Here is a 13,050-nt window from a genome sequence, read left to right as displayed (position 1 = left end):
ATCGTGTAGTTTCGTAAGGGGTACGAGTTTGGTTATATAATTCGAGCAAAAATCTTTGCAAATTCGGATAGCTGAAGAAACTGGCAATTTTTAACTTATTTTGGAAAAAATATCCCGGAAAAGCAGCTTTAAAAATTGACTTGTATTATACCAGTAAGTTTTATGCAAGCTACAAAAAATTAGAAATAGCCAAAATAAAACTTTTCATGAATACTTAACTGATAACAAATTAACACTCTAAAACAGCTTTAAGATTTTTACACATGATTTTCCTGGAGCATTATTATTCATTAGATACGATGAATTTGAGCAATACCTATTACGCAAACCATTTTCTAAACTTGTCGAGTTGAATAAAAACATAAACGTTGTTTAGAATTTGAGCGGTTTTTTCAATAAATTTCAAATAAATATGATTAATATTTCTTTAAAAACCTATATGGCTGTCAGGCACAAAAAGGGATGCTTCTCAAATCAATCAAAGTACAACAAGTACTTTGATTGAAACACCACACGCGTGGTGCACTTTAATGACACTTCTGGGAATGGGATTTAATCTCCGTCACCAGTTGAAGCGTTAGTCTGTGCCGGGCGGGTCACAAATGGAGAGGGTTGCCTACTCTCAGTGAGGCAACAACTCGTCCGGTAACTACCAAGAACAGGCCGCAGTTCCGGGAATTTGAAATTAGTTTCCTTTTGCGAAGTGCAGCGAAGAGAGCGGATTCAAGTTGCTCGACAGATGTTTAAACAAGAACTTCTTGGCCGGTTTTAAGATGTAACCGAGTGTCTGGTCATCTAATCACCACAAGGTCGACTGGATAGCTATTAGCAAACCACAGTATGACGTATTTAAAAGTATAATATTATATACTGCAAACTGCAGAGCTCTGAAATTTTTACCTTAAATGTTATTTAAATATTTGGTTAAAGAGCTAAAATGTTCCCAGGTAATTATCGTTAATTTATGAGAAAATTGGCTTCAAGTGAAGTTAAATGTTATAAATTATTCAGATACCATTTTGTTTATCCACCAAACTAATGAAAACTATAAGCATCCGTTTGTTTGACCTGGAAAACAAGTGGCTGGCCTAGCGCTTGCCGATCCACTTGTCAAATGGGGAGGAGAATACAAACAGTCGAAGAGCTTGCAAACTTTTCTACCGGTTCCAACGGTCGCAATTTTGCCTCGGCGATGAGTGACGTCTTCCTTTGTTCCCTTTTCCTTTTTTCGTTCGAATTCCGTGCGTTAAAACGCGGACGAAGCGTTTCACTTTATTGGATTCGGCCGCCGACTTGTCGGATTAAAGAGCAGCGCGCGCACCGCGCGCGTTGCCTCGAGCGGCGACTGAGGAGGCGGCGGCGTGGGGCCGGCAGTCAGGATGTGGCCGCGGACCGAAGTGGTCCTGCTCGCCTCGCTCGTCTCCTTGCTGCTCTGCAAAGGTACAATCTCTCATTCAAATCCTCTTCCCAGCACTCGCCTCATTAGCATTCGCTCTAATGAAGCCCTTTCCGCACGCAACAAGCCTTTAACGAGCTTTCTCTGCCGAGCAATTATTTCCGAGAGCTGGTCCTTTATTTTTTTTCGCTTCATCCGAATTTATGAGCGATACGAGCCAGAAGCAGCGCTCTCTCATTTTTACGGCCTCATCGCGTCTTGTTAGATAGAAGCGAACGGGAACTTTGGCAAAGAGACGGCGCGGCGGCGGTGGAAAGTTTCCAAAGCGCCGTTTGGTCACGTTCATTAAGCAATAAAATTATCACAAAATACACATTGAGAGGCAAAGAGGAACTAATTAAAAGTTTGCGTTCTCTCTCTTTCAAACGGGTGCATGCAAATGCGAGAGGCGCGGCAGCCCTATTCGTTCGCGTGCCGCACCGGTTGCATACATTTGCAAGCTGCAGGCGAACGCGGCTTTATCAAAGGTGTGTGTGCCGCGCTGAAAGAGAAGTTCATTCCGCGATGCGAATTATTTTTCCAGCCAGAGAATCTAGGTCGTTTAGCCTGTTCATGCGAGTTCACCATCCAATTATTCCTTTTAATGCAATATATTCTCTTTGAGCAAAATCCAGTTGTAATTATTTCTAATGCAAGTATAATAATTTTTTTAAATGATTTCGAATTGAAAGAACTAATGAATCAAATCGATTATTGCACATTCTGTGAGCTACATTTTTCTCTTCAAAATGAACTTATTTTGTTTTAGTTGTTCAAGTGATTTGTTCTAGCTTATTTAAGGTTCAATCATTTATAGAATGTGTGCAAAATAATTTAAATTGATGCTAATCTTGAATGAAAAAATACCAAATTGCGTGTTAACCGGAATATATATTAATCAAAATTCAATAATTTTTTAACAGTCAGCTAATATTTGGATAATTTTAGGTATTTTGAACTTATTTAAAGATGACTGATGCTGTGAGCCTCGATGAACCATTGTTGCCAATGGCCGCGAGGAAAAATTCATATATTTTACAAAGAGATAACATGTTTTTAAAATGGCGAGGACAGTCTCCCTACTTTTAATCCTATTTTATTTCACACAACAAGGAGGTTTTCTCAAAAAGGGACAAATGCCGTTGGATAGATTTCGACGAGGGTAATCAAAATCTGCCAAGGAAATATGATCAAACATTGTAAATATTAATATGGAGAAAATTTGAATTTTATTAAGGTTCACTTTTAATTTTTGCACGTTGTAGAACAAATGGCTTAAAACCAAATATTTCACTAAATTCCTTTTTTAGCCAAAAAATCTTTTCATTTTCCATTATTGTCCTTTATTAGTCCACCTTTTGAAATTCTCTTGTGCGTAAATACAATTTTTTGTTTACATCAGAAAATTACATCAGATCAAGACAGACTGACGCCTATGTCAGATTTTGTCGGGAACACGCAAGCTAAGAAAGAATCGTGTTTTGAGATCTAGCTTGACTTTGTTTTGACCTTAATCAAAAATTGTGTTATGAGATTAGTGCATGGGTAAAATACTGTCATACTTCCTTATTTCTAATTTGATGTGCATGGTAAAAGGACATTTTTTATTTAGTCTTAAATGCCATTCATAAAAAAATAGAATCCTCGGCTTGTATTATAAAAAATAGTAGTTAAATTAATAAATTTGTTGATCTGGTTAAAATCATTAAACTCTGCATTGATTTTTAACTTTGCTTTTCATCCAATAAATTCTTATTTTTCTTTTTAAAAAGTTTCTTGTTTAGGAAGCCAACCGTTTAGCAGGAAAATTCTAACTTCTAAGGCTATTTTTCCTGGTTGCGTGCCTTTCAACAGAGCAACATTTTGTCAATATAGCACCTCAGAGGAAAAAATATAGTTATTTATTTCCTTCCGCTGTCGCGTTTAAAGTGCTTCTTTGTCTCAATCAAAACTGGCTCTGCGTGTCGCGAAATAAAGAAGTTCGGCTCGTAATTAGTCTTGGGAAAAGGGAACTGCAACTTGCGGTTAATGGAATCCGCGAGTCGGAAAATTGGCGCAGCTGTTGCCACGGAGAACTCGAGACAAACACAAGGCGAGCGCTGCGTAATAATATGTCTCACTCAGCTACTTTGTACGATTCGCATAGTTGAAACTGTAATCTCCCAACCGGCCCGAACTCTGTTTACAGGTGTCTTGGGCGCCTCGCTAATTGGCAACGACACTGACGAGCAGGACTATGGAGACGACAGTTTCGCGAGCAGTCGTGCGTCTCACAAAAAGCGCCATGACAGACAGCACGTTCCCGATGTTGACGGTGAGTCAATTTGATTCCAAATCAGAACTCTAAATAATGGCCCCAAGGGAGGCTTAAGTATAATTTTAATTATAACAAAGCTTCCTGTTGGAAATTGTGTGCCACAAATAGATTTCCACCGGGGCTGTCAATCTCCCTGTTTTTCTATAAGCTTTCAACGAGCGTTATCAATACACGCAATAAATTTTATTTTTAGAAAAGAAATGGCTGCGGTACTTAAATAACTTGGTATGCGCAAAATTGTTATCGATTGCTTCGGTGGCCAGTGCACAAATCATGAGTTTTAAAACATTTTAACGCATGTTGAAAAATTTGTTAGTTAAGATTTGAGAATTGAACACTTAATTAAAATACCAGGAATTGCAATCCGCCTTTAATTTGCTAGAAATTCCGGCAGAGAGAGAGAGAAGATTAGATTTCCTTGTTCACCAAAGTCGGCAACTTAACCGGCTTCAGGCAGTTTCGCTTCTCTTTCGGGAATTTCTACACTCGATGGGCCAACCTTTGATGTGGTGAAACGAGCAGTTTGGTAAAAGCTTAAGTCTATACATTGCACCAGATTACTTTCACAAATTCGGCAATGATTGAGACTAAAGAGGATTCGTTTTCTCCACAAGGCTCTTTTCCGCGTTTCTTGGAGGAGTTCACCGTTTTCCTCGACAAGATTGGCAACTGGAGGCAAAAACAAAGCGATTTCCGATGCTAATTCCCGTCTCGAGCATTATGCAGCCACCGCATCGGGCCAGAATCATGCATAATTCACCACGCGCGGTGGACATCAGCTATGCAACCTGTTCGGCGGGCGTGTCAGTCGGGCTGCAGTTCGTCAAAAGCAGCGCGTCTTATTACCCTCGAACAGCTTGCCTCTCGAAATATGATAATTCACCTACTTGGCCTGCAAACGTGCCTCATTTTAATATCAAATGAGGCAGAGAGAAGAAAAAGAACACTCGCGTTTGTTCAGCCTGGAAGAGCGCGCGCTAAGTTTGTTTTTTAGTGGGGCGAATTATGCATTCCATGATATTTACGTGAATGCGCAGAGATGGAATCCGTATCAGCTGCGTTTGAGGAAGGGTGTGCCGGCGAAACTTTTTTAGAAATCATTCCCAACCACTGCAGTAATTCCCCATAATTTTTTCACGTCTGTTATTTGATATGCAAATTATGAGATGAGATTTAAAAAAATATATATATTAATAGACGAACCAACATGAGAGGAACGAAATTGGCTTTATAATTCAGCGGCAATGAGTGCAAGAGCAAAATTCTTGGTGAATTAGGAAAAACTTCCTATTTTTGGAAAAAGCCATTTTACGTACTCGTAATTATTATTATGCAGCCCGCAAATAATATTTAATATCTAGAACACAACTTGATTGTATAAACTATATCGGAAAAATTAAAACTCTATTACAAACCCTTATCTGCTCGCGATTTTCCTAGAGCATTTTTTTTATTAGAAAATGTAAAAACATTACGAAAATGTGCTTAGGTATAAACATTGCTTCGATTCATCTCGCTAAGCAGATTCCTTCTGCAAATTTTGTCATCTTTTATCTAACACTTATCGAACAATAGCGAAAACACGAGAATTTTTCAATTAATAAAGTTTCCCACTGCTATTGGGAAACTTGGGCATTTGTTAATTAATTTAAAGACAATAAGCAATTTTGATTCCATCCACGGCTATTAAACTTTATTGTCAACGTTGCATAAATATCAGTCAGTTTATGCAGTTAGGAAACAAAACTCCGAGTGCAACTTTCCGCCAAGAAGTTTGCACTTTCAATCATCCGTGAAGAAGTTGGCGTTGAAAGTCGAACACGCCACACATGCAGCTGTTGGCGTGGTAGTAATAAAGTGAAACTTTTGCGATCAAAAGTGTCTCTTGTCTCTCGTCAGCCAAAACAAAGTTGCAACAAATCGCCTGCGATAAATCAGCAGCAACCCACTCTATATGCAAATTTGTGCGCGCGCGTTTCCACACGTGAATAATTCATTCGATCACTTAAATTGCATTCCTTGGAAGCTGCATTCGGCGCGCAGAGCGGTGCGGGGCGCCGATCGATGGCATTCCAATCGGCAAAGTGGACTCATTCCGCAGTCTCTTTGTGCCTTTTGTCGTTCGGCGCTTCTCTAATTATACTACAAAGTTTTGTTTTATGTTTGTTTGTGTTTGCAGGTTCGGTGGTGCGGGAGGAGCTGCTGATTGCAGAAATCATAGACGCCCTCGACCGGCTCTTCGACTTTTTCCACAAAAATCTGCAGCACTTGATTGCTGATGGCTTCGTAGGCATCGCCATTGCTCAAGGTAGGCCAGAGAGAATTGGTAATGGAAAGGCTTCGCAACAAAAAGAGTTTTTTTTTGCTGAAAATTGTGATATTGCCCGCATTGTGGCACAAAGAGAATGGTGGGGATTTTTAATTACATTCCCCCGATGAAAGACTTCCAATTCTATTTTTGGAACAATAATGCGGATCAAAAAACTAAAAACAATGTCGATTTTTAAGAAATAAATGAATCAATGATTTAATTTAACATTTTGCGTTTAGTTAAAATTTGAATATTTTACGTTATAAACTATTTCACACAATACATGTTTCTTGTTGTGTCTTTTCGCTTCCATTTGACAGTGTTTTATAAAATACGACAATTTGCCATAGGGATAGTTGCCGTTATTTGTGGTTACTAACGTCTCCATAAGCAAAAAGTAAAAATTTGAAAGCGTTTCTTGCCATTAAATTTCTTAAAGAATGGTCTCATTTCAATAAGCGTTAAATGCGAGACGAATTGAATGATATCCGATTTTCCTATTTTTACAAAGATTTCTTTTAGATTGGACTAAAATATTTATCAGGCACTTATTGCGAACAATATTTTTAGCGGCATGGAATAACGTAAAACTACTTTTTTTACAACTTAACAAAAAATAAATATAAGGTTTCCTACAGAAAAGTTTTTTTAGGAAAATCGCGTGCATAAATTTAACGGCATTTAGCAGAGATCTATCTAGAAGTTAGATTTCATAAAATCAAGCTTTAATTTTGCTAGTTCGCTAGTTCAAAATTTTGTGCGGGTTGTACACTTAATGTTGGAAATTTCAAAATTAATATGTCAAAAGTTTAAAATAATTTCATTTGGAAACATATTATATATAATGCGAAATATATTTAGCAGACTCTTTGTTTGAATCCAAGTTATCGTTCATGCACAGATTTGGCAACAGATTGTGCTACAGATGGTAGCACGTGACTTGGAAGCACTTTTCATTGTCAGGCTTTTACTGCCGTGGAAAGTCTTCAAAATTCGATATACATAACTCGAAAACCGCAAATAAAGCAAGTTAAACTCTGTGGGGGGGGGGGTAGTATAAGAACAATTAATATTTTTTCGCACTAATCGTAAAAACAAATCTCCATTTTAAACAACGCTCTTAAAAAAAATAGAAAAAACACATGAAAAATTCATCTGACGTGCGAAGAAATCAGAAACACTTTTGTATGAAAAATTCAGCAGAGGCTCAGACGAGAACAAATTCGGTGCTGAATATTTAAATTCCATCAGCTTGACGCCGTGGCTCGTTGGCCCGCCCCCGAACGGCTTGAGCTGTTATTTACTGTTTCCCTCTCTCTTTTTCGGCGGACTTGATTGCCGTCTGAATAAGTAATCCAGAGAGTTTGGCCGTTGGATTAAGGCTTCTTACGTACTTTTTCCGGGCCCGACGCAGGCCAACTGAAGGAGGCGGTGCCGCTCGTGCCGGCTCATTTGGCGCCGCTGGTCGACCAGCTCATCCTCAAAAGTGGCCAAATCCTCGACGGATTCGACCCAGACGTGCATGGCGTGCCTGAAATCGGCCCGGGTGAGTGAAAAAATAAATATAAACTCGTAGACCAGCATGATTGCCTCCTCTCGTGGAACGACGCGATTTTGCAGCTCAGCCGACCTTTTTTCTTTCCGCAGAAAACTGCTTTGATTGTTCTGTACTCGCGTTTCAATTTCTTTTATGTTAGTTTTTTGCTATACACATGACTGCAGACAGCGACTCACTGTCAGTCCTCTCTTTTTTGTACAATGTAACATGTATTAGGAAACACAGCAGTATTATTACCACGATAAATAATTAAAGTTATCATTCTCGTCAGGTAAACCCCTGACAATTATACAGCTGCAAAAATTTCCAGCCAGTTCAGACAATTATAGATGGCCAATTCCAATTTTAAGAAAACGGCAGTTGGATTTGAATGGAACTTGGCAGGTCCATAGCGTAAACAAAATTTGAAAATTAATTGATATATTGTTGCTCGAATATCCAAGTTTTTTCAACCTTCGAACTCGAAAGTGAAAGAAACGGAAATTTAGATACAAGTTTCTGCTTTTGATTAAATTTATTAAATCTTTTTATTTTTACAATATTCCCCTTTAAGGACTGTCAATGCTTTTCCCAATTAAGACGAGAGTCTTTGTCTCTCAGATAGCTCGTTTTTCTTGATGAAAAATATCAAATTTCAACTGACAGCATAATTAAAAAAAAACCCTCCAAACCAGCTGCTCTTTCGCATTTTGAAATATGATTTGGCGGAAAACTGCCAATTTCATTCCCCGGCTGCTTGCGTGCTCTGCAAAATGCGCATCATGTTTATTTGTCCATAAATAGTACCCTGGGGAGTATCGATTTCCTGGAAGAGACATATAAAATATTCCAAATGGAAAATACGTCGTACCTCCAAATTTCAATTCAAACAGCCTTATTGCTGGGGTTCAGTTGCCGCGTGCGTGCACACATCAAATAAAGTTTCCACCCCTTACAGAACTTGAAAACCGACCGCGCAACTTTTATTACCCATATGTAGAGTGTACCAAACAACCTGCTGAAAATTTCACGGCTGCTGCTTTTCTTAGTTGGCTCTTTTATTGCCGCAGGAATGCGTATTCTGTTGCAGCCCGAGATGTGGATGAGTTTCCAGCTACCGGTGCCCAAAATCGACGACCAGGTTGCCCAACACGCTCTCGCAGGTCAAGAGACGCCGGACGAGTGTCTCGGACAGTTGCTGTCCGGCCAGAGGCCGTGCCACATCAGCGCCGACTGCTGGCGAAAACAGCTCATCGAGCCAAACGAGCATTTTTCCTACAGCACCACGCACCACCTCTTCTTCTACCACCTCGCAAAAAAGGTTAGAACCCTTAAATTGACTTTGGAATGCGGGTGAAAAGTTTTTCTTTGTGACATACGCGGCAAAGAAATGACCTATATACCGACGAACTCTGGGTTTGCGCAATTTTACGTCCGGTTGGTCCCGATAAAAACCACGGCAAGAATGTCTGGTTTTCCAGACAGAAGTTATTTGCATAATTATATTTTAAATCCGTGACATAAAAGTGCAGGTCTAAAGCTTAGAGGGGACCACAAAATGATTTGTTTATATCATTTCTAGACATGAAAAATGAATAGAGTTAAGTCCATTGAAAAATGTTTGATGATTGAATTGTTAACAGACACTCTTTAAATTATTAATTTTAATGTGCAACAAAAAAATGAAAGGATGGAAAGCTCTAAAAACCAATCTTAACCTGAGGACGCCATTAAAAAAAACACTCAGTTTAGAAAATACTAGAGCGTGATTTGGTTGGTATTTTCGGGCACTGGATGCTCAAATTAAATTGTAATGGTTACGTTTCTACGGGATTTCAGTTTCTGAAGAAAATTATCTTCATAATGACAATTGCTACCTTGTGAATTTTCCCATTTTAGACGTCTCAAAAACAATAATTTTAGAAAATTATGGTTTGTTAAAAAATTCTGATTATTGTTTGTCAATTGTTTGTCTATTTATCTCACCCTAGATGAACTATTTGACAATAATGCACTTAATTTAATTTGTGTTGAGTTGTTAAAAAGGGAGAAATTTTAATTTGACGTTTTTAGCAAGCTCTTGACTTCATATGAAAAATCATTTTATTATTTTCATTGGGAAAGCTCTTTTCATCAAATTTTATAGCCAATTTTTGTTCAATCATAGAATATATTTTTTTACTCATAGTAAATAAATTGATAGTAAAATATTGCCTCTCTAGGAAAATCCCAATTTTTAGACTTTGGTCGGTACAATAGCTAATACCTCGTTAGGCTCCAATTATTATTCTGAGCTGAAATTTATAGACAATGTTGCTCCAGTTTTTCGTTTGGAAAGGTTCCTCAAAATTTTAAAATCAATTAAATTTATCATATTTTTCTGCGCATTAACAAACCGAAATAAGTTTTAGTTAGCATTAGAATATATGTGATTATTTGAGTTTTTTGTGCTCTACGAACAAGTGTAATTCACCGATTTTCATTTACATATTATTATTAATAAACAAATTTATTTATTTAGTGTAAAACAATATTTTACTTGGAGAATTAAGGTTTGTGTAATATGTACGCCTAAAACTAGTATAGTCTGGCTTAAGAAAAGAAAATGTTAGAATCGTGTCCAATATTCCTTTCTCTGCGTTTGTTTATTTACTTTTATTTTTCTTTACAAACAAAAAGAGAAAACTTTTAAGTCCGAATAACTCTTGCTAGCAGAACGCTTTGAACTTTTTTATCCTCCCTGTGGAAAGTATTCCTCTCCTCAAAATTAATATTTTCCCTGGAAAATACGAACGCTGTGTTTGTTTAGGCAGACGCGATCCTCTTCTTTATCAAAAAACGCCACAACAAAACAGGACAAACAAAAGGGAAAAAGTTTCCCAATAATTTATATGCATGCTCTTTTCCTCCGGTCTCTTTAACAGAGCTCGAATCTAGATTGGTTTCGAGATTAACAAACTACAGAAGAATGCAATGCACATCTCGTCAAAAGGTCCAACTTTTTATTTAGTCAAATAGTCGTTTCGCTGCTCAAACTATAATTTCTTTCTACCAAAAACCTCGCGAAATTTGCCCTCTCTGGCCCGTCTCGCGTTGCAGTGTCGCGAATATCCTGCGTAGAATGCCGCGCAAGAGCTACTGTCAGCGACGGAAACAAATTTTCCGCATGTGCGCCTACTCCCATGCGGTTTGCGTTTGGCTGGGCGCGCGTGCGGGTGCAGGCAAAAATTAAAAGGATGGCTTGAAAAACGACCCCGGTGAGGCAGAGCCGAATGAATTTCATTCAGCATTCAGCACCGAGAGCATTCTCTGCGCAGAGCTAATGTTATTTATCTCTTTGAAAAGGAACGCTGTTGTTGCCACATTTTGCTTTGTGCAAGGCAATATGTTTCGCTTTTCTCTTTTTTACTTTTTGTTCCTGCATCTTTCTCTCATGATGAGTTACACCTTTCCTTACTTTCAAATTAATTTAATGGTCTGCACAAATAAACAATATTTTCTAAAAAAATGACGTGAAACTTTTAAGACTAAAAAATTGGCAACAAAAATAAAAATTTAACCAAATGAAGACCGTGAGAAAAATTTCTTAATGCGAGCTGACTTTAGAAGCATATTTTTCAAAGGAAAATGATTCTATCTGTTCGAACCAATCCATCAAAAGAGCAGGAGGAAATTGACACTGCACTAGTGTGGTGCCAAACGCCCGCTCACGTGCGAATAACCGATGTATAGACTAAACGCACTCGCAACGGCGGCGCATTAATCATTTCCACTCCATTTTCTTATCCCACAGCTGCAGTGCAAAGTGGCTGGCCGCGACCTCGACTCACTAATCGTTGACGCGTGCGACAAAATTCTCGTCGAAGCGACCGAGATCGCCAAAGCCGATTTTCCGGAGCCACGCCGAGACCTTTTCCTCGAGCAGCTGGCCCTCTGCGGGATCGAGGGCTCCTCCAGCGCCGAATTTGTGCGCCATGACTGGCTCAAGGAGGCGCTCAGGTGGCAAAAACCCATCACTGGTTGCTACGGGTGAGTTCAGAATTCTTTTTTTATAAACAATCATAAATTTTATTAGAGTATTCGAATAAAAATATTTTAAATAGTTGATGATAATAATAATAAAAGATAAATTTTAACAAATTTCAGGCTGACATAATTTCTAGAAAAATGGTTACAAGTCAATAATATAGTTTTACATTTTTGGAATCTGTTCAGTGTGGATTTTCAAATTAATGTGTGATTTTTAAATTTTTTAACTTTTTTAGAAACTGGTTCTGGGAAATTTCCGTGCAGAAATATAAAGTCTTATACGTAGCAGATTAAAAAAAATTATTATTTTCATAAAATAATGTTCTATACATGTTTGACTTTACTTCTTTTGCAGTTTTATAACTGATAAATACGAGTCAATTTTTAAAACAGCTCTCCTGGAAGAGGAAAACAATTTTCGGAATGACTATATGCACTGATATATAAAAGCATTAATTTAGCGTAATGCCAGTGATGTCAGGGCGATTTCCTGAAAATGATAACACATAAAATGTAGCATATTGTTTAAAAATTAACTAAAGAAATTGAAATTGGATTAATTTTAAGTGATCAATGGACAGTGAGAGCAAGACTTCTCAAATTGTGAATATCAGAGCTAAAAACTAAATACAAAGTTCAGCAATAAAAAAATTATTAAATCAAAATATCGTGCATAATATATAATTTTAAAAAATGATTTAATCTTTTCGTCTTAAATAATACATCGTTTAAAATTAATTTTCGGTCATTAGCGTCCATTTTTAACTCAAATTAATTATTTGTCACGGCCACTCAATCCCCTGTCCACGTGGATGATTGGATTAATTATTATTGATGGATGATTGGATTAATTATTGAGTCATGTCCAGCACAGGCTGGATTTTTTGTTTAACATGAAATTTCGATGTCAACTTTTCAGGCTCAGCAGCCGTCGAGTGAAGCGGAACGAGAAGCTGGTTCCCAGTGGTTGTCTCGTGCACTTTTCCTCGGTGGCCGCGGCAGCGCTGGCCACCGGCCTGCGGGCGCTGCTCGCCTCGTCCTTCTGAATCCGCTCGCTCATCCTCTCATCTCGTCGTCCCTACCACCCCTCTCATCTTGTATTTTTGTTACATAAACAAATAAAAAGCTGTTCAACAAAACGGGTCCATTATTTATCTGCTGAAAAACGCATATATTTCCCAGAGCGGCGCCATCAAGCGGCACTTTTTTATTCGTCCCTGGTGGAAAATGAGAAATTTGATTTGTGGAATGGCACTTTTTGTTGCTTAAAATTTACACCAAATTTTTGTATTCTCCAAAATTTTATTTGGCTAAATTTATTTCACAGACAATAAAGGAACAACGAGTTTTTAATTGTAAAATTCTTGCTTTTTTCATTAAACTGAATTTGGGGCTATTTCAGTTTGTAAATAAAACAAACG

At 38.0% G+C, this 13,050-nt stretch overlaps 1 protein-coding gene across 1 annotated transcript; it reads left to right on the top strand.

Annotated features, from left to right (window-relative positions):
* The first annotated feature begins 1,358 nt into the window (after positions 1-1,358).
* On the top strand, positions 1,359-12,768 carry LOC135940361 (UPF0764 protein C16orf89 homolog). Its single transcript, XM_065485208.1, has 7 exons — positions 1,359-1,440; positions 3,624-3,749; positions 5,932-6,060; positions 7,478-7,609; positions 8,671-8,921; positions 11,394-11,629; positions 12,549-12,768. The coding sequence occupies exons 1-7, from the start codon at positions 1,380-1,382 to the stop codon at positions 12,673-12,675; spliced, it is 1,062 nt and encodes a 353-aa protein (XP_065341280.1). The 5' UTR covers positions 1,359-1,379; the 3' UTR covers positions 12,676-12,768.
* The last annotated feature ends 282 nt before the right edge of the window (positions 12,769-13,050 follow it).

Source organism: Cloeon dipterum, chromosome 1 (assembly GCF_949628265.1).
Source record: "Cloeon dipterum chromosome 1, ieCloDipt1.1, whole genome shotgun sequence".
Lineage (NCBI taxonomy): Eukaryota > Metazoa > Arthropoda > Insecta > Ephemeroptera > Baetidae > Cloeon > Cloeon dipterum.
Note: the sequence above shows the minus strand (reverse complement) of the source record. Positions and strands in the feature narration are given on the sequence as shown.

Bases quoted from the DNA above. Each gene is read 5' to 3' on its own strand.
- LOC135940361 (XM_065485208.1), top strand. From the start codon at position 1,380: ATGTGGCCGCGGACCGAAGTGGTCCTGCTCGCCTCGCTCGTCTCCTTG. The intron at 3,750-5,931 runs GTGAGTCAATTT...TTGTGTTTGCAG, and splicing joins GCACGTTCCCGATGTTGACG to GTTCGGTGGTGCGGGAGGAG. The intron at 7,610-8,670 runs GTGAGTGAAAAA...TTATTGCCGCAG, and splicing joins CGTGCCTGAAATCGGCCCGG to GAATGCGTATTCTGTTGCAG.